At 38.2% G+C, this 24,926-nt stretch overlaps 1 protein-coding gene and 1 long non-coding RNA gene across 6 annotated transcripts in view; one reads left to right on the top strand and one right to left on the bottom strand.

Annotated features, from left to right (window-relative positions):
• The window catches only part of LOC123001538 (uncharacterized), a 33,609-nt gene extending 24,974 nt beyond the window's left edge, over positions 1-8,635 (bottom strand). The window contains exons 1-3 of one of the 5 annotated variants that reach the window (XR_006410528.3): positions 8,360-8,635; positions 7,149-7,283; positions 4,286-4,490 (exon numbers count right to left, since the gene is read on the bottom strand). This is a non-coding gene — a long non-coding RNA (uncharacterized LOC123001538). Of the gene's footprint in view, positions 1-4,285; positions 4,491-7,148 lie in introns of all 5 variants that reach the window. The other 4 variants (XR_006410526.3, XR_008956447.1, XR_007188110.2 and 1 more) reach the window with 4 other exon arrangements.
• A 68-nt stretch (positions 8,636-8,703) lies between these two features.
• HERPUD2 (HERPUD family member 2) overlaps positions 8,704-24,926 on the top strand; it is a 29,035-nt gene continuing 12,812 nt past the window's right edge. Inside the window, exons 1-5 of the mRNA XM_026509173.4 lie at positions 8,704-9,019; positions 9,196-9,595; positions 19,074-19,151; positions 22,185-22,298; positions 24,361-24,515. Of these exons, the coding sequence (XP_026364958.1) occupies positions 9,449-9,595; positions 19,074-19,151; positions 22,185-22,298; positions 24,361-24,515 (494 nt within the window). The 5' untranslated portion in view covers positions 8,704-9,019; positions 9,196-9,448. The remainder of the gene's footprint in view (positions 9,020-9,195; positions 9,596-19,073; positions 19,152-22,184; positions 22,299-24,360; positions 24,516-24,926) is intronic.

The raw sequence follows: 24,926 nt of genomic DNA, 5'->3' as shown, positions 1-24,926 counted from the left end.
ACTTATCAAGAGATAATTGTCACATGGTAAATGTGATAGATTTCACATGGAAGCACAAAGAAAGCATCTAAGAATGGGGAAAGTTTGAAAATAGGGTCTCAGGATTTATCTTGAGGGGATTCAAAGAGATCACTGTAAAAAAGCACCTAGCACACTCCACATTTGTAAGAGGCATTCTGGTAATGGTAAGTTGCTTTATTTTCATTCTTAAGTGATTTTAGTTACGAACTCTTGCAACAGAACTGAGCATTTTGCCCTGGGAAACATCAAAGTTGTGAAATATAAATCCCTTCAGGGAGATAAAATCCTGCATTCTTTAAGAATGAGTGTTACATAGACTATACTCAAGAAGCTGTCCTATTACTCTCTAAAGCCTGGAATTTAACAAATTTTCTTAGTTAAAGCTAGCTTGCTGTTTCAAAGACTCCACCTAGTTGACAAACCATAGGGAGTCATGAAGAGAAATACATAAATAAGCTAAGAAGGGTAAAAAATATGAACTCAGCCAAGATTTTTCTCAAGAACTATGTCCTTTCCCCCACCACTTTTTTTTTTTTTAAGATTTATTTATTTTAGAGAGAGAGAGAGAGAGTGTGTGTGGGTGTGAGCCAGGGGAGGGGCAGAGGGAGAGGTAGACAAGCAGACTCCCTGCTGAGCCTGAGATCAGCACCTGAGCCAAAATCAAGAGGCAGATGCTTAACTGACTGAGCTACCCAAGCACCCCTCCCCTAACCACTTTTATAGCTATTTAAAAACTGTTATACATGTTTTTGGAACTACTTTTCAAGATAAGAAATACAAAATCTTTGGAGTATGAAAATGCATAGAATGAATGAATGAATGAAATGGGTTTCTAGTGTGCAGTGTTTGAAATACTTGACTTAGCTGCCATTCTCTCTTTCCTTTACTCTCTTCAGTCAAACTGATCAATTATTCTGCTGATCCTAGATCTGGCCTCAGAATCTTAACACAATTAACTAGGAGGCCACTACCAACAGAATGAAATTGCCGTACTTACTGGAATTGAAATAGGAGGGATGGTAGAGAGTGTGGAGAAAGGGGTTGAGGTTGTCCTTAAGAATGGCACAGTGAAAAACAGGCATTAGTAAGGGGGAGGTAGGCATGCATGCCTGGTAGTGTGGGGTCCATCTTCTTAGCTCCCTAGTGGCTGAAATGAAAAGTCTCAGTTGGGCCTGGGGAAAGGCAGTGGATGGGGTTTTAATGAACATATAATCTGGGGAAATGTGAGGAAAAGTTGGGAAAGGCCAAGGAAAGGAATAATCATGTCAAATTACTGTTTGCCTTTTGCAAATTGCCCCCAGCCCACTTTGATATAACAGATCACATATGTTCCCTCCCTTTCCTCTTCCACTTTTGGCTGAGGCATGAACTGGCTGGGGTGCAGAAGGGCCTGGGGTACCCCCTTACGTATTGTGTCTTATAGTCACTTACGTGCTTCTTATTTTTTCCTACTAAACTGCAAACTCCTTGAAGGCGAGTACGTCTGGCTATTCTTCTTGTCCTCTTTAATAGGGACTAGCACAATTATTATGTAAAAGGTGGACATTAAGTATCTTTGCAGTTGAGCTAAGAATCCACATGTCTCTCTGCATATAATGGCCTCTGATTCAAAACATACTGTGTCCTAGAAAACATTCCCATGCTTTCAGGGTGCTGTCTCCCATCTGGCACTGTAACTAGGGAGCTCATCTCAGTGGCATCATCCCTTTCAGCCATACTTGGTCTACAGATGAGAGCAACCACAGAGCTTTACAAGCATGTGGGCGCTCCCCTCACTAATGTGTTTCTCAATACCTTAGTGAAGTGAGTGCTTTCTGGGTCTTCTCATGGAACGTTGGAGGGGGTAGGTGGGTGTGTAGGTAACACATGATAGAGTTTAACATTCCTATCTCCTTAGGTCCTTGGGTTCCTTTATCTATGTCATGCCAGGAAAGCTCTGGTATTTCAGCTGTATTAAATGTAGGTCATGGTTGAGTCCAAGTTTCAGTCAATCAATAAATTGTGAGAGCCACCTCTAGTTTTATGAACTAGCCCATTAACTCTGGAATCTCTAGTTAAGTACACTCATAGTCAATAATTTGTCCCAATCTAGTGTTATATTTCATCCTTCTCAGTCTAACACTCTTAGAATATACTGCCATACATGTTCCCAATTTCTGCTGATAGAGGCTACCAAAGGCATGCCATTATTTTGGTATGTAAGCGATTTCTTCCTGCGCCATGGTGTGTACCTGTCCCCATGAAACATGTTGAGATTTAACCCTAGTTGTAGGTCTAGGGCATACACTAGGCAACAGGGGATGGTTATGGTGGGTCTTGAGGAGAATAAACATCCTCTTTTTTTAAGGACTCTGCCCCAGAGGAGGTTATCACAGAGTTTTTAAGGAATAAGGCTAGTCTCCTGAGGGCAGGCTACTTTCACTGAGGAACCTTAGAGTGATGTGTAGTTTCAAGACTATCAGTTTCATCTGGGTCTAAGCAGATGTCCCCATTCCAACTTCAGGATCCCACTCTTTCCCATTCAATACCCTAACTTTTAAGTGAAAAATTTGATGGGACTGTGAATTCAATTATTGCTATAATTTAGTAACTCTTAAAATTTTGTGCTTGATTTTCATCAATATCATCCCTGTGTCTGCAAGAACTAAAAGATTCTTCTACAGCTATCATGGAAGCATTCTGGTCTTATAGTGTGACTGGAACTGAGAGTTCAAAGATGAGCTTGTCATTTTCTTTTGATAAGTGCTAAAGTGCACTCAGAAGAATCTGTCCCATATCACCGTCCTGATGGGCATCTTAACTGCCATATGGTCAAGTGCAGCAACACTTGAGCAATCCCTTGCTACAGCTGGTATGTCACCACAATCAACCACAAGTGATAGTTTAATTGTAATGCCCTTATCTCTTTTCCTACAGGGAGGAGCTCAGCCATAGACCATGACCAAAGCAATTCTTAAATTCTTTGTACGTTTATCTCCTGGGACCACTACTGATGCCAATTCTGTATATCAGGGTCCAATCAAGAGAGAAATCAAACATATTTTGAACATGGAAGGTTAAATATAAAGAATTATTCCTTATAACAGGGAATTGGAATGATAAAAAGAGGGTTAGTAGGAGCAAAGAGAATTCTAAAGAATATAGGAAAATCAGATATAGGGCTCATCTGACTGCTCTTAGGCCTGAGACTGACCCTTGTTAAAGAAGTCCAGTGACTATGGCTCATTTGAGTTCAGAGGGGTTTGCTGAAGGTGCAAGGCTGCCTAAGGGGTGTGACGGGCAGCTGTTTCTGGAGGGTGATGTATTGGTGGTGCTCCACCGTGAAGCCACTTGGGAAGCTGTTCATGAGGGTTGCCTGCAAAGTTGCCTGAGAAGGCACCTAGAGAAGTTGCTCATGGGGAGTGCTACACAGCGTGGGCCTCCAGGTGCTGCGGGAACCCGGAGCCGCAGAAGCCGTGTATGCTGCAAGAGCCTACCTAAAGGAACATATGACAGTACACAGGTAGATGGCTCTTCTTCCTCCAGTGTCCCTCCAGTGCCCTCTACTGACAAAGCTTAGTTTCATGACAGCTAGAGAAGGAGAAATATTTACAGGATTTATCGCTATTATCATGAAGCAGGCAGTGAAGAGTATTTTTGGACTTTTGAGGCAAAAATTTGGTAATTGGTTCAAAAACCCATTTCCTTTAACTGGAAAAACCTTACAATGAGGACTGGATTTTACTGGGGGCTCTGGAAGGCATTACAAATGGCCCCTTGGAGGAGCTGATAAAAACCATGGACTCTCCCTCTGGATAAATGCACACATGTACCTAAGTGCACAGTTCTGCAGATGATTCAAGGTATATCTCTGAACCCAGATTAAAAGATTAGGCCATGGGTAAGGCCTAATGACCATTCCCCAGGTTCAATTTAGTGATTATTCTTAACTTTATTTGAATGTAGAATAGCAAATGTAATATCCCCAAATTCAACTATATTTGCTTTTGGTAACAAAAATAAACATTTATAAACATTTGAGAAAGAGCCAATAGTGCTAAGGATGGTTCTAATTTGGGGGGGGGATTGATGAAGGATCTCTGCGGAGAGAGAGAAAGAATATCAGAGGAAAGACAAGCAGTTGTGAAATAACTGCAAGACTATGATTGGGATTTGGACTTGGATGGTTGTATATAGAAGGAATGGAGTGTCTATTACGATCTGTTATGCTTTGATAAGGTACATTATGGTAGCTGGTTTCTAATATGAGACCAATTGTCCTTACCTCCTGGTATTCATGCTTGTAAGTACTCTCCTCCCACATTGACTCAGGGCTGGTTTCTGTGACCAATACAGCACCATGGAAGTGATATGGTGTGATTTCTGAGTTGAAAGGCATTCCTGCTTTTGTCTTTGTCTCTTGGACCTCTCATTCTGGGGGAATCCTGCTGCCATGTTGTAAGGACACTCAAGCAGTGCCATGAAGAGACCTACATGGGGAGGAAGTGAGATTTCACACTAATAACCAGACCAGCTTGTCAGCTTTACAAGTGAGCCACTTCGGAAGAAGGACCTCCGGTCAGTCCCAACATGGCCTTCAGATAACTGAATGCCAGCTAAAATCTTGGCTACAATTTCATGAGAGACTCAAACCAAAATCACTAGCTAGACTTCTCAAAATTCTGACCCACAGTTTGGAGTATATTATTTTGCAGCAATAGACAATCCATACATTTAGGTCAAAATTCTCTAAAGAGTGAAAAGTATAAGGGATTTGCCCCTCCCTGCTTCTCTGGTCACCTAAAGAAGTCAGTGAGATGTTATTTGGCTACAATTTTCTCCAAGGACTGTCATGAGTAAGTCACTAGACTGAATTATCAGAGAGAGACTTCAGTCTTAGCCAAATGGTCACTCTAAGTATTGACTAGATAGTTTCTGAAAAGCAGAAATCCAACTTATGAAGATTTCTACTAATACACAAATTAATAAAAATACAGATATGTCCTTATGAAGACTATTCTAGGGAAATCATGTGTCTAATGCTTATTGCAGTCACCATAATCGATGAGGGATATACAAACTACTGTGTCCAAAGGTTAGTCAGTATTCTGGGTGATCTGGAAACTATTCTTAAGGATGACTGAAGGATCTGGGCCTTTTTAGTCTGGAGAAATCACAGAGAGCATTTATTCATTTGAAGGGCTGGCATGTAGTATAAGAGTAAACATATTTTAGAGTCATCAAGAGGAGAAAATTTGCCTAATAACAAATACTAGGAAGCAGATTTTAATTCGCTTATAATCACCAAGGGTGTTTCACAACAGGTCATGCTGTAGTGAAAACAAGAGTGTTCCTTCTCCTTGGAAGGGTTCAAGCCAAAGTTGGCTGACTGCCCTTCAGAGATATGGTGATTCTGGCAGTAATTGGAAAACTGATCTAGAGAACCTCTAAGATGATGTTCCTGAAAGCCTTCTCCTCCTGAATGTGTTTTGGTATGTGTGAATACCTTTAAATAAGAAAGTTCAGTGTAGTGGGAAGAGCCTCCATTATAGAGGAGTCAGAACTAGCTGTGTGACTTTGGGCAAGACATTTAGTATTTCTGCGCTTCGCTGTCCTCACTACCTCTCAGGGCTGTTCTGAGAACTCATTAGATGACACATCCCTTAAATCACCCATTTGGCACTTAATGCATGTGTGGTTTTCTTCCTTCCATTTCCACAATATGGTTTATAATCAAACATCTGGGACCCATTAAGATTTTGAAAGTGTAGTGTTGAAATGAGCTAATTTTCCTAGGCTTCAAGTGTAGGATTTCATTGTTTTGAAACAATGAACTTGATTAAGATTTGATTAGATACTTTGTGGCATGGCATCTTAAAAAAAAAAAAAAAAGACAAGTTTGGTGTAAGTACAAATAGAAGGAATCAGAAACCAGATGGCCAACATCATGTTTGAAATTTGCAATTGCAAGATCATCACTTGACTAAAGTCTTTCCTCTCAAGATTATTTAAAAAAAACAACAAAATACCAAAACACTACAAACTATATTATTCGACATCGTAAGTATTTTACCTTCCTGGAAGATATTCTAAATTTCAGTTAAGAAAAGTTCAGTAACAAGCACTTTATCTTCTTTAGATTTTTAGAAGAAACTGGAATCTCTCAGAACAAGTCAATATATGCTTTTCTAGCTATCCTCCTTTCCAACCCAAAGATGAAAAAATTGGAAAACGTCCCACAAATACTGGCAATCAACTTATATGATTTACAAATAATTTTCTTTTAGTTTTGTTTTACTCTGTTAACAAAGCTACTTCACGGGCAGAAGTCACCCTGAACTACTGAATTAGCTACTAGGATTATGCGTGCTGAATAGTTAATATTGTTCAAGTAGATTTAGTCTTAACCACCACAAATCCTTTATTATCTATTAGCATCACACCCTTAAGTATTCTCATTGGAGGCTGTCTTTAAGCAATGAATGGTAACTGAGATGTGCAACTGTTCTTCCACATTTCCACTTATCGGTAACATGTACAATGGTCTAAATAGGCAGCTCAATGCTCATAGCAGCCTTTAAATAGCTGCAATCTTGCGTTTCCTCAATGCTAACAATTTTTTCTACCCCAAATTCCACGGTAAACACTATCCATATTTTGGGGACTACCCTTTCATACGTTGTTCTATACACACATATACTTAAGAAAAATGGGATCACATTCCAGTATCATTTATTATGCCAAATTCAAAAACATCAAAAGCATTTGTAGGCACTTCAATCAGGTGGCTGTGAAATTTAAAAAAAAATCATTGTTGTCTGTATCATCTTTATACCCATGTATTTCAATCTCTTGAAAGTTCATTACCTTTTTAAATGTTTTTGTCCATACTAGTGAACCTCTGCTTTAAATAGTGAAACGCACAGTGAAATGCACATTCTGCCTTAATATTAGTAATTATTAATGTATATCTCACTAAAAATGTACATTTCACAGTGCCAAGTGAGATGACCACACCAGTCTGAGTCATAAGCATAAGTGACAAGAGTTATAGGGTTAGGTGGTTGTGGCTGTAGAAACTTCCTGGCTCAAAGAGGAAATGGACAAAAAAAAAAAAAAAGTCTTAGGGCAGACAGCTTAGGACTTACATGGTTGCACAATGATGCCATAAAGGATCTAGCCTCTTTCAATTGTTCTCCTCTGCCATCCTTGGAACGAAGGCCCCTGTTCTGTTTGTTGCTTCAGCACTGAACTATGGCTGCTGCACCTCTGGCATCATAGTCCTCAAGCAAGAAAAACAGGTGTAGGACAGGATGAGCTCTGGCCTGCAGATCATGTCCATCTAAAAGCTTTCTTGAAAGGGCCAGTATTAACTTCAACTTTTGTCTTACTGGCTGGAACTGAGTCAAACGTCTACCCCTAGATGTATAGGAGTCTGAAAAAGTAGTTTTAGCTAGAATTAAGTTAAAGTTCCATTAGGATGACTAAATGCTAGGTAGAAAGAGAACCAGAGTCTGCTACAGAAAACCTGAGTCGTAGCAAGCTGTCCTCAGTACAAGACAAATAATAAAGGGGGCCTCATTCTTATTTCTGAAGAGCATTTAGAGGGTATGGCTCAGATATGGCAGATGTCCTACCACAAAGAAGGAGATGAAAGTGAGGGTGTAAGGGATCCTGCTGCCTTAGCTATACAGAGGAAGAATTTCTTTCTCCTTGGTCACTAACTCAATGGTAGCTAACCTTCACTAGCCCTTCTGAAGGTGAAAGGGAAAAGTACTAGCTCTCCATATTATCTGCTTGCCTTCTTCTGTAAGTGGAAGCCCGTGAGAATGCACGTCTAACTTTAACTTGCTATACTGACCCCCAAACCCGTGCAGAAAAAGGAGAATAAGTCAGTTTTGGGCAGTGGACATAACCTTTGAGTTCTATGCCTAAGCTGTAAAACAGAAAAATAACACTGCCATCCTTCTTCATCTCCCACTGAACTAAACACAGAGTAGGGACTCAGTGAATACTTGCCAACTTCTGTGAAGACTAAGGGTTAAGAGATGGAAATCAACATTTCAGAGACTGTCATATGCCTGAACTGTACCGGATGGCTTACATACGTCTCATTTGGTCCTCAACACGTAGTTAGATAGCCATTACCGTTTGGAAAACTAAACTGTGGCTCAGAAAGGATAGCCAGGGTCACACGGAGAATAGAGGCTGACTTCAGGTTTCACTGAAAGGCTTTGCTCCTTACGCAGTGTACCCCACGGTCTCCCCTCCGCCAAAGCTGCTGGTACCGTGCTCTGTAGACAGTCGACACAAGACATTTGGGGCGGAAGTTTGATTCAGCGTCTGGAAGGACACTAACTTTTGCAGAGAAACTCTTAGGGTGGAAGAACACTTCTCAGATCTTCAGGGTGTGGCCAAAAGAGGATGTGCTAGCGCCAGCTCAGCTAGTGGTGAGGCCTGAGCGCGGCTGGGGGACGGGGCCGAGCGAGCGGTCAGGCCAGGTGGGCTCCAGCACAGCCCAGCGGCTTCGGGGCGACCCGGAACTCAGCCGGCGGTCCCTCCTGCGGTCGGGACGCTGCTGGCGGCTCCGGCTGGACCGCCAGAGCCGGGCGCCGGGGCGGGCCGCGCGTGACGCACTTCCGTCCTGCGCCTTCCGGCTTAAAGGGGACCCAGACCTCCCTCATAACAACAACAAAACCAGCGCGCTCGCGCCCGGCGCCTCGGCTTCTAGTCCCCGCCCTCCTGCCACCTGCCGCCGCCTCGGCCGCGCCCGGCCCTGCGCCGCGCTGCCGTGTCCTGCCCAAGGGGGTCAGGCGGAGAGCGGGCCGCGCCCTTTGGCCAACTTCTCTGGAGGCCAGCGCGCCGCCTCGCGAGACCCGGGGCCGGGCCGTGGCCGCCGCCGCAGCCGAGCAGCAGGAAGGGAGCGGCCGCCGCGGAGGACGCCCGGCAGGACTGTGCGGCCGGCGGCCCTGCCCGGGCGCGGAGGGCGGCGGTGGCGGGCCCCGAGGCCTTCTTTCAGGTACCCCTGCCCCGGCGGGTCGCCCTGAGCGGCTCGGCCGCTTCTCCGGCCCGCTTGGCAGGGCCGTCGCGTAGGGGCCTTGTTGCGTTTCAGCTTGGGGGTCGCGGCAGGGGCGGGGCGGTGACTCCCTCCCTTATCATTGCTTTCTCTCTCTTCCTCCCGGCTTCTCTCCGCAGTCCGGAGCCAGGCGGAGCCCGGACCTGGCGGGGAAAGCTGCACCCACGGCCGGGTCCCCGGACCCCGCCGCCGCCACTGTCCATCATCCTTGGTACCGGCAATGGCCTTTGTATCGCCCGATGCACTTGTGACTGACTTGGACACGGAATATTAAGAACCTACTTGCTGCCGTCCCTGTACCAGTCGCGCCGGCAGTTACCACCTCTGCTCATTTGGGCTGCTCCTCTTGACTCCGTTCAGCTTGGGGGCACCATGGACCAAAATGGGATGGAGATTCCTGTGACCCTCATCATTAAAGCACCGAATCAGAAATACAGTGACCAGACTATTAGCTGCTTCTTGAACTGGACCGTGGCGAAACTGAAAACGCATCTATCTAACGTGTACCCTAGCAAACCAGTAAGTGTCTGAAAGCTGGGCGCAGCTGCTCTGGCCAGCAACTTTTCGTGCCATGCACTCCCGTCTCTCTGATCATCCCCTCCCCTCTTGAGTCAAATAGGTCTCTTGCTAGATGCGAAGTATTTTGAGTTCCAAGGTGTGTGTGTCTCTTGAGTGTCTCAACCATCATTAATATCTTCCTCATGAGGTTCAGTTAATTAGTAAGAGTACTGTGTACAAAAATCAAGGGACATAAGAATTGACAGGCATAAAGAAGGACCATTTTCATTGGACTTAAGTCATTACCCTAATATGGGAGAGACAGATGAATCCTTAAAAAAAAAAAAGATAAACACTGCAACCTATATTAAAGCTTTTATTGCTTTAGTTAGGTGTTGAGACTTCTAGAAGAACCACAGAAATAGGGCAGTTATTGCAAAAACAGGAGGTTTAGAAAAACAACTCTTAGTTGGCCTTATTTGTTTGTCAGTACTTTTGATACAAATATTTTTAGTAGAGGAAATAAAAACTCTAAGGTATTTAAGTACTTGGAACAAACTAGGTGGAACTCTTATTTTTTTTTCAGATCTTTTGTTTGAAAGTTAAGATTTACACAGGGGGTAACAGATTTGTTTAAAATTTTTATGCTTTACAGAGGATTTCCTATTGCATACGATTTATTTTACGCATTTTCAAAGTGGAAAATAGCTTTTCAGAATAGTCAGAATTGGAAGTCATAAACTTCATGGTACTGTTCATACCATAGCCAGAATACCATTCCTAAGTATATAAGTATATACTTGAGCATATATCTAAGTGTGTGTCTATATATATATAAGTATACATATATATATATACACACATATAAGTATATATATGAATATATATACGTTTATATGTATACATTTAGATGTATGGTCAAGTATGTGCTTATGTGAGATCTTTATATTGTATGATTAACCAAAAGGGACTTGGTTTGCATTATGATAGACCAAGAGTTACCACTTTTCTAAAACTTTCTCTTTTTCAAAAAGTATCTAAGAGAAGAGTGGTGTGAAACCCATTTACCTTACCTGCACCCAGAGGAAGCCAGCTTTTGGCAGGAGTTCTGCCCTCCTAGTACTAATCTCTAGTACCCATATGGATCAGTTGGCTGCTTGAGGACAGATCAGTTACAAACTTTTCTACACCCTATCTCCCTAACCCACCTGCTGCTCATACACAGACTTCCAGGTTTAACTGTGGCAAGTCTTCCAGCAAGTCATCTCCAAGTGAATTGTATTTATTTATTTTTTTTAGTTTTTATTCATTTATTTAACAGAGCACACACAAGCAGAGGGTGCTACAGAGGGAGAGGGAGAAGCAAACTCCCCACTGAGCAGGGAGCCCAACGTGGGGCTGGATCCCAGGACCCTGGGATCATGACCCAAGCTGAAGGCAGATGCTTAACCCACTGAGCCACCTAGGCACCCCTCCAAGTGAATTGTATACTGAAGTTTATTTCTAGGTTAATGAGAGTTGGTAGAACTGGGGGTGATGTAGTCTTAGAACTTCACTGAAAACTTCCTGTGGTTATTAGATTTGCCAGGCTTACATTCTAACTTATCACAAGAGAACTGATTCAAAGTGTTTTAGTTGTTGACTGTTTCATGATACCCCATAGGTAGTCTTCAGTATAGGAATTGGAGTACTGAAAGTTAACTTTATAAGATGGTTATTCAGAACAGAGAACATTTTGTAATATAGGCAATATTATATTAACGTATTATGAAGGAAGTTTGGGTTCTTATGCACGCCCACAAAGACTGCGTAACACTAATTCTGTGTTTAGGTGTCTTAAGTGCTATTTGGTGTTTAACAGAGATTATTTCTTATGTCTGATTCTTTGTACATCTGCCTGGTGGAGGTGGATGATTTGGAAGCAGAGTACGGTTCCAGTGCCTTGTAGAAGCAGGTGTTCTCCAATAAGGAGTAGAAAAGTTGATGCTCTGGTCAATACTGCTCTAATAGGGTCCGATGGGCGAAGGGTGGGTGGAGGGCCTTGGTCCCTGTGGGCAGTGACTTCTAGGAAAGTAGGAGCTGATGGAGGGAGATTTGAAGTTGTCCTTTTAGGATCTCTAAAATAGGTCACATGTCTACTGCTGTTAACAGAATTCTGGCTAAACTCTGCAAGAGTGTGTATGGTCTTAAGATTCTAGCTTGATGGTCAGATACGATTTGACTTAATCACAGATAATCTCCACATGGATATTTTAAATTCAGTTTTCCATCTATCAATAAACCCACAGCAAATATACCCTTTCCCACAAAAGCATATTTTCTTGGGCTTCATTTATTTATTTAATTAGAATTTTATTGACCTGGCATTTGCTGACTGTATGCCAAGTATGAAGGTGATGATGATTCCTTTGCTCTTATGAAGCTCAGGTCTAGTGGGGGATACAGATATGTAAGTAAAAATCCGTAATATTATGTGACTGGTGTTAAACAAGAGGGATGTACTGAATGCTGTGGGAGCATAGGGTGGGAATGGTCAGCTCTGAAGGGGAGGTAAGGGAATGTGTAGCTGTTTTAAGAAAAGGTTCACAGGGACATTTTTCTTAAAGAGTTGGTAACAGTTTTAAGACAAGATGATAGCTTCTTTTTTTTTAACCTATTATTTCAGAGAATGTTGCTCTGATGATTCTCTATTTAATATAGCACTATGTAAAAAGATTATAGATTCATAATGGGCTGTGGAGGGGAAGGTGTTTTCCAGTTAGGAAATAGGGCAGTTGCCATATTTATGCAAAACTTTACAGTGCCATCACTAAAAACCTCAGATGTGGTATTGAACTCTTTTGTAGTTTTGTTTAACTTTGAATGGTATTGATAATTGGTTTAGTACTTGGTGTAGGAACTGGAAAGTGCATCAGTTCATGTTGATAGTAAATATAGATAATTGTGAATTATGTTCTGATATGACATTTGTCATTACTTCATGACTTAAGATTTTCAGATCCTGAAATTGGCCTGTAGTGTGAAATAATTATTCTGTAATTTAGGTAATTGCCCCTGGGATGTGAAGGTACCTGTCAAGAAGGCCACTTTTACTTGAGTAGTTTCAGACTTTGATGTAGTTTAGGTTTATTTGCTAGAGATGTAAATATCAAAATAGTTGAATTTAGTGTTATTCAGTGGAATAGACTATCCTAGAGAAAACTTAAAAAGTAAGGATCTCTAAATCTGATTAGGCATCTTTTCCATTATTGCTTCTTTCTTATTCTCTATTCTCATACACAAAAAATAACTAAGATGGACCTGACTCACCGTGAATTCAGTTTTGAGGGCAAACTATTCTGGGGCTTGCCTTGGCTCCTCGTTTTTCATTCTGAGGTCAGAATGCCTGTTGAATGTATCCTTTGGTTCTGGGTAGATTTCCTTTGTCTGGGTGCTTTGTACTGTTAAACTAAAGCAGTCAATTTCACTACTTACATCTTCTAGTTCTCCTGCTCAGCTAAGGAGGTTTGTTCTGCTTTCAAATTGCTCCTCTGCTCTGCGATTCTGTTAGAATTAAAGAAATAGGAATAGAACCAGTTGTATAGGTTTTTTTCTGAGAATATAACATTCCATAACCAAATTGCCTACAGTTCAGATGGAAGTCTTAATTTCATTAGCAGTGGAAATAGCTTGAATAATATAATTTGAGGTTTATATCTGCCTCATTTTTGTAATTCCCTGTTACCTTACTAAGGCAGGTCATTTTTAAAACTTACTTAAGTATCTCAGAACTGTTGACTTAAGGGGCTTATAATCCATACACATAAATAATTTTTGTTTTATAAGACTGGTCCTTAAAATTTTAGTGCATATGTTTAAGGGGGTTTCATGTCACGTAGCAATATAGTTCATATTTTTAAAACTCTTCGAACAGAGGTTATTATTAAATTGAGTGTGAAGATTGATGAAAAGTTATGTTTTGAATGAGTGTTGACTAAATTTGTTTTATTTAACTCCTATGTTTTGTTTCATCATGCATCAGTCTTTTTAAAATAGGATTTTTCTAGAACTTTACGTTTCTCACTTCTACATAACAAACAGTGATTTCATGGTCTCAAATGCTTTTATTTAACTGTCATAGTTGGTGCTCAAATTTTAAACTTCCATTTACTAAGTGGTTGCCATGTATATTAGGCATTCTACTAAGTACTTTATGTTTTATCACATTTATTCCTCATAGACACCTTATGTTGTAGGTTTTATTAGCTCTGTTTTATAGATAAGGAAACTGAGGCTTGATGATAGAACTCCTTAAGTAATAGAATTGGAATTTGAACCCAGGTTGGTCTGACTTTGAAGCCTCAGTGCTTAAACCATTAATTCACATTGTATATAACGGTTATATGTAATAAGATGAAGAAAGGCATTTAGGCACCTGGCCATCTTAGCTTTATACTTACAAACTAAAAAGAAGTGAACTATAAAAAGAAGTGTATGTGTTTAGATGGTTTGTCATTTAAAGGCTGTAGATGAATGGATAACATAGCCTTAATAGTGTTCTAATGCGTGTCATGTTAGTGTGTGCTATTTGTTTATTTTGATAAATTTTCGGGAAGATATGGGAACCTAATATCTTAAGACCTCAAAGCGCATTGCTTTGCTTGTTTGTATGAACCATAGCAGTCCTGTATTTTGGCATTCTCTGTTGTATGTATACCTGATTTGCAAATGGCCCGTGAGTGGAAACAGCTAAGCAGAGGATGTCCCTTTGGAGTTCTAGAGGAACTTATTTTTAAGCTCTTGTATGCTGGTTTTGTTTACTGTGGTTGCAAGGAGGTAAGAGGTAGAGGCAGTTTGGGTAAACCAGGCTTCCATTTACAGTGCTTCTGATTTCTCTGGGGCTTTAAATTGGGTGAATTTAGTGGGAGTGGGAGGAAGATTTGTTGCAGTACAAATTCATAGAATTCATTTCCCACAGAAACGATATGTTGTATACCTTCTGGGAACCACCTTTTTAAAGCTATTTGACACTTGTGACTGAGCTATATGTAAGTACTGAAATACTAATGATTACCACTTTCAAAGGACTTGAATTCTAGTTCTTCGAACTAACATATAATTTGAAGATTTTTAACTAAGCTATTTGATTATGTCGATGTCAGATATATTAAGAACATGATTTTTTAAGCCATCCATAATGAGAGACTGTATTTAGTTCCTCATATACAAAATTTATTATTTATTATTATTAATTTATTATATTAATTATATAAATAATTTATTAATAATAATTTATTTATTAATCTATTAATCTCATATACAAATTTAATCACCAACAAGGTGAATTTCTAGAAATATGAATCTGTTGTTGGTTTTGTAAACTCAGCTATAGGACTCTTGTGAATATTTTAAATGCATTAGGGATGCATAGTATTTTGTCTGTTTTTGATACCTGATTAAACATTAAACAGGCCAGATACTTTAGATAGTATATGTAAACCTTTTAGAAAGAAAAAATCTCCCCAGTTTATGGTTTATTTTGCATATTATACTAGCTGATGAGCTTTCCTCACTTTGGTTTTTAGCAATGTCCGTTAAGTGGGTGGCAGAATTTTGGGGGCCAGTTAGTTAAGCAGGTATTTATTTGGAGTGGACTTCTGTCTCGGGGCTCCTCAGAGTACCATCAGGATGTTTCTAACTTGGTAATTTAGCTGCCTCTGCTCCACCATATAATACCAGGTACCATGTATCACTAGGCTTTGTTTAGTGGTGAGCAGTAGAGGCAGTGAAAGTAGCGTTATCTGATAGGATTTGCTGACTGTTGGATGTAGGGTGTGAGCAACAGGAAGAATGGTGGTGGTGGTAACATAGATGGTCAAATATATATGTATCTATGTAGCCAGTGTCTTAACAGTGGACTTTTAATTGGCAATTTAATTAGTACTTTGTTTTAGATTTACCAATCCTGAGTCTTCTGGATTTTTATATTGAAATGGTACCACGTGATTTTTTTTTTTTTAATTGAGAGAAAAACGAACTTTTCTTGTGTTAAGCTACTGAGATTATGGAGTTTGTTATAGGAGGTAGCATTACTTAACCTAACTAATACAGAAATGGATTTTCACTCAAGATAAATGATGCGTTATTAGCAGGTGTGGATAAATAAAATTGTGTCACTTTTATAAGTGAAATTGAATTTGAATTGAGATCTCAAAATCTGTATTTTTCCTAATACTCTAGTTTATGGTCCAAAACGGCTAGTTAAAAGTTCAATCAGCTGATTACTGTGTTGTCTGTTATCATGTCTAACTACTGGTTTTCCAGATATTTAAATTAATTTATTGATATTTAAAGTGAAGAGGCAATTTTTTTAGCAACATAGAAAAATTTTCAGATCTTCTCACCTAAGTTAGGCACATGAAAATTCCTTTTTCTCTGGTTTTCAATCACAGTAAAATTAAAGAATTCCTTTCTCCTTTTAAAATTTCTGATTATTTGAAGGCATTTGAATATTTAATTTCAAGAAACAATTTTATTGAACCTATAATTCACATACTGTAAAACTTGCTCTTTAACATGTACAACGCAGTGGTTTTTAGTTAATTCACAAAATTGTGCAGTTATTATGACTGTCTAATTTCAGAACATTTTTTTTACCTCAGAAAAGAAAACTTATACTCACTAGTAGTCACTTTCCATTCTTGGTAACTACTGATCTACTTTCTGTCTATAGATTTGCCTATTCTGGAAATTTCATATAAATGGAATCGTAGTATATGTGGTCTTTTTTTGTCTAGCCCCTTTCACTTAGTATAATGTTTACAAGGTTCACCCACATTATAGCATGTATGCGTTCTTCATTGCTTTTTATGGCCGACTAATATTTATCATATGTATTTATCATGTTTTGTTTATTCATTCATCAGTTGATTGACATTGGGGTTGTTTTTACTTTTTGGCTATTGTGACTAATATTGTTTTGGACATTATTTTTTTTTTTTTTTTAAGATTTTATTTATTTATTCGACAGAGATAGAGACAGCCAGCTAGAGAGGGAACACAAGCAGGGGGAGTGGGAGAGGAAGAAGCAGGCTCATAGTGGAGGAGCCTGATGTGGGGGCTCAATCCCATAACGCCAGGATCACACCTTGAGCCGAAGGCAGACGCTTAACTGCTGTGCCACCCAGGCGCCCCTGTTTTGGACATTCTTATGCAAGTTATTGTGTGGACTTACATTTTCAGTTTTCTTTGGTATATACCTAGGAGTGGAAGGAATTGGGTATATCCTGAGACATTGGGTAACTTTTTTTTTTTTAATTTATTTATTTTAGAGAGAGAGCATGAACAGGGGGAAGGGCAGAGGGAGAGGGAGAGAGAATCTCAAGCAGACTCTGTGATGAGCGTAGAGCCCTCCGTGGGGCTCGATTTCATGACCCTGAGATCATAGCCTGAGCCAAAACCAAGAGTCTGCCGCTTAACCGCCTGAGCCACCTAGGTGTCACCCATCGGGTAACTCTTTGTTTAACTCTCTGAAGAACTGCCAGACTTTTTCATAGAGGCTGTTCCATTTTATATTCCTACCAGCAGTGTGTGAGGGTTCCAATTTCTCCACATTCTCATCCATACTTGTTTTTGCTTTATGTACTTTGTGGGGGGCATGCCATGTAATTTTGTTATATTATTGTATTCTGCCTTTTTGAAAATTAATATTCCCTTGTTGTGGAAAGATAAAAGTTTATTCGAAGTTGACCCAATTGATATTTATTTTGTTGACTGTGGTAACATTGCAGTTATTTGGGGAAAAAAAACAACCCAAAAAACCTGTTCCAGATACATACTGTTTTCACAGGCAAAAAAAAATGATGTGTGATATTTGTTTTAAAACTCTCTTTCCCCTCAAAAAGGCAATGGAGGATAGATGAAACAAGAATAGCAAAATACTGATAATTGTTAGAGTTGAATATTTGGGAGTTCTTGAAGATGGTACCTCGGGGTTCGTTTTATTCTCTCCACCTTGGGTATGTTTGAGAATTTTCATAGTAAAGTAAAAAAAAGTCATAAAACTGATGTCCTTTATACAGAATGTTATGGCATAGAAGTATCTATGAAGTGTTTGGACTGATGGAAAAATGATAGTTTATGATGACTGTAGTATTTATCAAAGAAACTTTTTTAGTTTCCAGCTAAATGAATAAGTATATTATGGAAACTTATAAAGTATTATAGAATTCATTTTGTCCAAGGGTTAAATCAATTATTATCTACTAAGCTTTTATGTTATATAATTCACTATTCATTCCCCACTCAATATTTATATGTATTGATTGAAATTTCAAGATCTGTGATATGTATTAAAAAAACACCTCCTGTGTTGATTTGGTTGTTTATATACAGGAATTTGAACTTGTGCATTTTAGGAACAGCATGCTCAAAAATAGTTCCAGGAGAAGCTAGATTATTCCTAACAGCGAAGTATCTTGGAAAGACAGCTATACCTTTCCCTTCACCTTGGGTACCTAAGAAATCCTGAACCACAGATCTTATTCAGTATGATAGTTTCTATTATGATTACTTTTAATATAAGACCCTTTTTAGTAGCCATGCTGAATACATACTTCTGTTTGAAAATTGTTACAGTTGTTGCTTGGATTTGGCATATTTAACGATTGTTGATATAGCTAATATTTAATTGTTTTAATAGAATTCGTGGAACATCTGCCTATTTAGGAGGTCTTATGGGGACCGTACATAAATACTTTGATCTTAAATACTTTAATACTAGCAGTGTGAGCACTTAGCAGATTTATCATACGTACAAAATAGGGCAGAAGTAACCAGCACGTATTTCCTATTCTTGGTTTCATATAGAGATGGAAGCTGAATCTTTGTGCACTTGAGTTGATTTTTTTAGTCTTGTGTTTTTGAAAAATGTATAGAGGTATTTGTGAGAATGGCGGGAATAATAAAAACTAGAATAGTTACATAAAACTGTAACTAAATCCAAATTGCTCTTGAATTAAAACCAATAAATTGTTCTGTATGATGTTAGTAAAGAAGAAAATAAATCTTGTGTGTTCTTTTTGGTTATAAATACTGACAAAACAATTTGAAATAACCGTGGTGACCTTGAAGTTTTATCCCATTGTTGACTGTTACTACTAGAAGGCCAGCCATCTTCTCATTTATAGTGTTAAAGGTTTTTAATGATAGTCACACATGCATTGCATTATGGCTTAAAAGGCAAACTTCCAGTTTACCTTTTTTCCCTTGTTTTTTAAAAAAATGGTAATTACCTGTATTTTATTATATCTACCTATCTGTATTTTATTATAGACTACCATTTGCTGAGCTCTTAATGTCTTAAGTAGAATTTGGGGGAAAAATTCTTAAATTATGTCAGTTTTCTGCTTATCTGTGCCTAAAGGATGTTTTACTTTACTCATATTTAGGCATGTTATTCCCAACTTCCAGTTTGTATAATTAGAAAAAGTTGAATTCTTTTCTTTGTCCCATTTCTTAGTTGACGAAGGATCAGAGATTGGTGTATTCGGGCAGACTGCTTCCCGATCATCTGCAGCTGAAAGACATTCTCAGAAAAGTAAGCTTTTCTAACCACTGTTTGATACCAGATACATTCAGAGTGTGAAAAGAGATGTGTTCTGAAGTCTTATCGATATCCAACTAGTTCCGTTTTTAGATACTTAAAATCAACCCTTTTTGGTAGCATAACAGGTAAACATGAATTAGAGAGTAAGGAACCTAATGATAGATTCTAGTTAGTTTAGGTAATAGTTTTGTATACCCATCTGATAGCTAAATATGAAATAGGATTATATGGTTCTGTCCAGGTATTTGTCATCCTATGTAAGAAAGCAGTATTGACTTATCAGTAGTGCAGGAGTAGAGTGTTCAAGTAGTGGTGAAGGATTTTCATTGATAATCTCTTCTCTCTTAAATCCCCTTTTGACCAAACTGCATGATGTTTTAATACAAGTTGCTTGAGGTAGGAGTTTAATTTCAGGACAGGAAATGAAAGGAAGTCTAATTGGTTGATCAGTTGGCAAACTTTGAATGCTGGTGCTAAGAGCTAAAATATATTTCAACATGGTTTTTTGACAGTTAGCTTGAATGCTAGTTATTATAATGGCAGCTCTTAGCTCATGTTCATTTGTGAAATTATACTTATAGAACTTTTCTGCATTTGAGATGCTGCTTTTTGTTTGTGAATATAGCAAATCAAATACCTAGCTTTCATGTTTCTCCTTAACTCTTTGACTTAACTCTTAATGTTCTTTTGGATATCCCTAATCTGATTTAGAAGATCTATATCCTCTCCTCTATGTTTATGGTCACCTGTGGCAAACTTTAAAAAAATCATATACTGGTATATTTCTTCTGTTTAGATAGTTGAAATTTTAGCTTTGCCAGTGTGACTTCTTGCTGTCATTTTCATTTTAATCAGGTAGTTTCAGGTTGCCAAAGTGGTTTAACAACCTCTCTTCCCTGCCCACCCCCAAATAGTGGAATTGCAGCAGGTTTTTTTCCCCCTCTCTCTGATAGACTTTTTTTTTTTTTTTTTTTTTAAGTTAGCCCTTACGCCCGATGTGGAGCTTCAATTCATGACCCTGAGATCAAGAGTCTCATGCTCTACTTCATGACCCAGCCAGGTGCCCTGATAGGCTTGAGTCTTCGGAGCAGTTTTAGGTTCACAGCACAATTGAGCAGAAGGTATAGAGATTCCCCATATACCCTATGTCTCTACACATGCCTAGGCTACCCCACTAACAAAATTCCACATCAGAGTGGTATATTTGTTACAACTGACATTGTACACAGTGTATTTATTACACTGATGCAGCATTATCATCAAAAGTCCATAGTTTACATTAGGGTTCACTCTTGGTGTGGTACAATTTATGGGTTTTCACAAATAAATAATGACAATGTATCCACCATTATAATATCCTGAAGAATGGTTTCACTACGCTAGAAATCCTCTGTGCTTCACCTGTTCATCTTTCCCCCTGTGTTTGTGCTTAAAAACATTTCTGCTATATGCTCTTTGAAATACAAATCTATTTATAATTTTAATCCAAGAATGGCTAGAGTATGCATATGAATATTTTTAAAAAGGTTTTTGCTCCCATAAATGATTTCTGACCAGAAGAGTTAAAATAAAAATGCTTCAAAGGACTGTTGGGCCCTTTATATAAAACATTTTGAACACTATGTTTATATTTTGAACAGATCTTAAAAGCGTTTTTGTTAAAGTCAGTGTACTCCTTTATTTTTTTTCAGGTAGATGCTGCCATTAGCTTTACCTGTTTAGTTATAAAATGTTTTGCAGAAACATTCTCCAAAGGTGAATGAAAACTATTAATTGTGTTTAATATGACCTTTGAAACTAGGTTTCTAAGGATAAACATCTTATACTTGGATGCTTTTTAGTATTCTGTATTCTGAAGCTAAGAGGACATTAAATCAGGTGTGCTTTCTATCTACCTTCCAGGTATAGCTCATGTCATGCTGTCTCTGGGAATGCCTTTTCTCTAGCATTCTAATCCTATTAACTTGTTAAGCAATTGTAATTTGTGCTTCTCAGTTTTGTGCAAAAGACTTTTTTATATATTCCCTAATTGTGCTCTATTGTGGTGTTCTGATATTTTAACAATATCATGAGTCTCTTTAGGCGAGGGGCTGACTCTTACCCTTTTTGGAGTTCACCTCAGAATTAAGCACAATTCTAGATTAATGAGAGGCAGTTGATAAATTCTTAGTTTCTGGTAGCTTTGTTTCTCTTTCTCACAACTGGGAATCTTTCTTTTCTTCCTGCCCCCTTTTCTTTATCATTCTGTTGTTTTCTTTTTTCTTTTTTTAAGTGACTGAGCCATCCTTTGTTCTTCTCCCCCTCCTTTATTTTCTCTCCTTTCTCCATCTTATATACTAGCTTAATGCCTGGTAGATTCATGAAATCACTAAGCTTAAATGCCATTCCTAATCGTTATTAGAATATTTTCCTTTAGTCATAGTTGTAAGTTTATGTGGAAACACATGGAATATGTACAGAATGTAGTTCGAACATACACTTTAAATCTGTGTATAATTGTTATAGGTAAAGCTAGTTTTTGAATTAAAAAAAAACCGACCTATACATCAGCTTGCTAAAATTAAGGCAAATGAGAGTAGGTGCAGTTGAGTTTCTTTATTATGGCTGCAAAGTCTCAAGTAATTTTCACTACTCAAAGTTTGTAGGCCTAAGGTTCAGTGTGACTATTAGTTTTGATATTAAGGTGCTAGATGTCTTTATGTGGAAGTGGTAGATTGCATTGATGCAATTTCGCAGCAACTGCTTGCTTCAAGACTCCTTGATATACAAAGTAATTTTTTCATATAGTAGGTACTGCATATTTAGGTAGTTTTCTAAGCGTGGAGAGTATATTGAATTCAGAAGGGCCCCAGATGCTAAAAGGGTAAATTATCATACCTTCAAATGGCAACAATTTATTGCTAATAAATTGCTATGCTAGAAAGGAACTTAAAATTTGAGTCAAATATTTCAGCTTAGCTACTGACTTTTTGAACTATACATTTTCCAGTACTACCCTTTCAATGTAATCTTCTTTAATTTTAGCAAGATGAGTATCATATGGTTCATCTAGTATGTACTTCTCGGACTCCTCCCAGTTCTCCAAAATCCAGCACCACTAGAGAAAGTCATGAAGCATTGGCATCCAGCAGCAATTCTGTGAGTTGTTTGGGGAGGAGTAAATGTTGAAGTTTTCTGATTATCCTTTTAAGTGAAAAACAGAACAATTGGAGCTTGTGGGTTGTGAGATTGTGTTTTGAACAGCTTGAGTTAGTCATTTAAACTTTTTTTTTTTAAGAGATCCAGTGCATAGTGTTATCTCTGGAAACTTGAGTTATTTGCTATATGGATCGAAGATCCAATCTTCAGGGGTTAAATACTAAAATACTCAGAAAACAGAGTGATGATATGATTACATAATTTAAAATCTAGGACCAGTAAATTTTCAAAAATATTAAAGGTACTTGATATACTGTATTTTATTCAAGGTGAATTAAATTATTTAAATTTTGAGTATGCTAAATCTTCTTGAAGTAGATTGGTCAAGAATTTTTAAAATCAATGGATTTGGGCATACATTTCAACTTCAGGAGGAAAAATTACTTCATCTACTCAGTTCTTTCAGACTTGGGTATTCATTTTTTCCTTCTTATTTTTCTATCTGCCTGAAATTGTTTTGGGAATTTTTAAAATGTTGAATTTTTCAACTTAGACATATTCATACAAGTTTTAAAGACAAATTCTTTATGTGAAATTATTTTTGGTTTCCCATTAAATTTTTGTATGATACCTTTGGAGGTGAGAGAAAAGGATTGGATGAGTGGAAGGTTGCTTTAAACCTCTCAGGCAAAGAACTTACATACTGCTAAGTATACTTTCCTACTTGTTAAGAATCTAGCCAAAACTTGAAGGAGGGGATGGATGGCAGAGGTGATAACTAGTTGAAGGATCTTTCAGTTATTACTATTTTACTGCTTCTTTAAGAAACTATATCCTTCAGTTGCTATGTTTAGTTAGTATGGCCTCAGTGGTAAGTATTTTCCAGCACTAGCTATGGGAATTTAGCTTTCAGTAAACTGAAGTTTGGTTTATCAGTAAACCCAAGGGTCTTTCTATGTTTCCTACCTTTCATAAGAAGGGACAAAACTTTGGCATTGGCACAGAGTTCAGGATATAGTCTTTGGACACAGTTGTGTTGCTTCAGTTTTTGTTAAGAAAGACCTCTCCTGACTTGTCTCGTGGTTCCTCAGCCATGATTTCATGTCATTACTATATATGTTCAGTTTTTGCAGGCTGTGTTATGAAAATCTGAAAGTATCAAGGGAAAATTAAGCTGAATTACCCTTCATTTTTTTATGGCTGAGAAATTTCAATGGGATTTGAGATGTCTTAAAAATCTAGTCATGAAAGAGTTATCTAATAAGGTCAGAAAAAATTAGTTCTAGCAAAATTAGGCTGTGCTGCCAAATAGCTACGCCTTTCTTCTGTTACTTTTTAAAAAAATGACTACCATATTATGCTGGTCCATTTAATGAGAAATTTTGACAAAAAGGAAGCCTTTACCGGTTTATGTCCCTAAGAATCAGACTCCCTAGACTGATTAGGTAGACACCTACTTGGTGTCTACTTTATATGGAATAATCTCTTAAAAAAAGCTTTGTTAGTTTTGCAAAAGACCACTTGTCCTAGGCAGGCACCTTTTACATAGCAGGACTTAGGAAGATAGACATACAAAAAGACATCCAGTCAATAGGAAGGCAGTACAGGCAAAATATGATTTTAATGAAGTTGGAAGGATGTTAAAATTATATTGTGTCTGGCTATTTAATATATCAAATGTAATTATGTTTTAAATTTACATAAAATGTGTGACAAACTATTTTCAAACAGCAACAAATTGGGGTGGTCTTCAAGTGGTTATATTTTTAAAGTTATTGAATCTGTGAGTTAATGACATCATCAGAACATGAGACTTTTAAAATCTTGATTGGTATCTTGTTCATTTTGTAAAAAAACATATTTTTGATTTTCTGAACTCTTAATCTCATCAGAATTAAAATACTGGCCTATTATTGCTGGACACAAGATTCAAATCAGTATATTTCTAAAATTCATTTTTTGCAGAGGGATTTCATAAATACATTTTTAACACTGTGTCTCTAATATCATGATTGCTATGAATTAAATCTCCTTGAAGAAATAATTACATTTTTGTTTGTAGAGTTCAGATCAGTCAGGATCAACAACTCCATCATCCAGTCAAGAAACCTTGTCTTTAGCTGCCAGTTCTTCCTCAGAAGGATTGAGGCAACGGACCCTTCCACAAGCACAAACCGACCCAGCACAGAGTCATCAGTTCCCCTATGTAATGCAAGGGTGAGTGAAATCGTAGTTGTGGGCCTTTTAAAAATCTGTTACTCCTGACTTTCAGGGTAGCCCCTCTGCAACAATCAAAGTATATTGGAAATTTATTCATATTCTTCCTTATACATTTTGAGAATTAGGGGATTAAGTAGAACAGTGCTTTTGAAAGCTGGCCATACCTCAGGATCATCTAGGGCAGTGCTTTTCAGTCTGTAATGTTTGCACTAATCGCTCGGGAATCTTGTTAAGCTGCAAGTCTGATTCAGTAAGTCTGATCGGCCTGAGATTCTGCATTTCCAACAAGCTCCCAGGTGATGCTGATGCTTCTGAGGCTTTGACCACACTTTGAATAGCAAGGCTCTGGGTAACTACAAAAATTTTTTTTAGTCAGTTTCACTATGGATCTACTCAAATTAGCTTTCT

This window comes from Ursus arctos, unplaced genomic scaffold (genome assembly GCF_023065955.2).
Source record: "Ursus arctos isolate Adak ecotype North America unplaced genomic scaffold, UrsArc2.0 scaffold_3, whole genome shotgun sequence".
Lineage (NCBI taxonomy): Eukaryota > Metazoa > Chordata > Mammalia > Carnivora > Ursidae > Ursus > Ursus arctos.
This window is presented reverse-complemented; position numbering and strand designations above follow the sequence as displayed.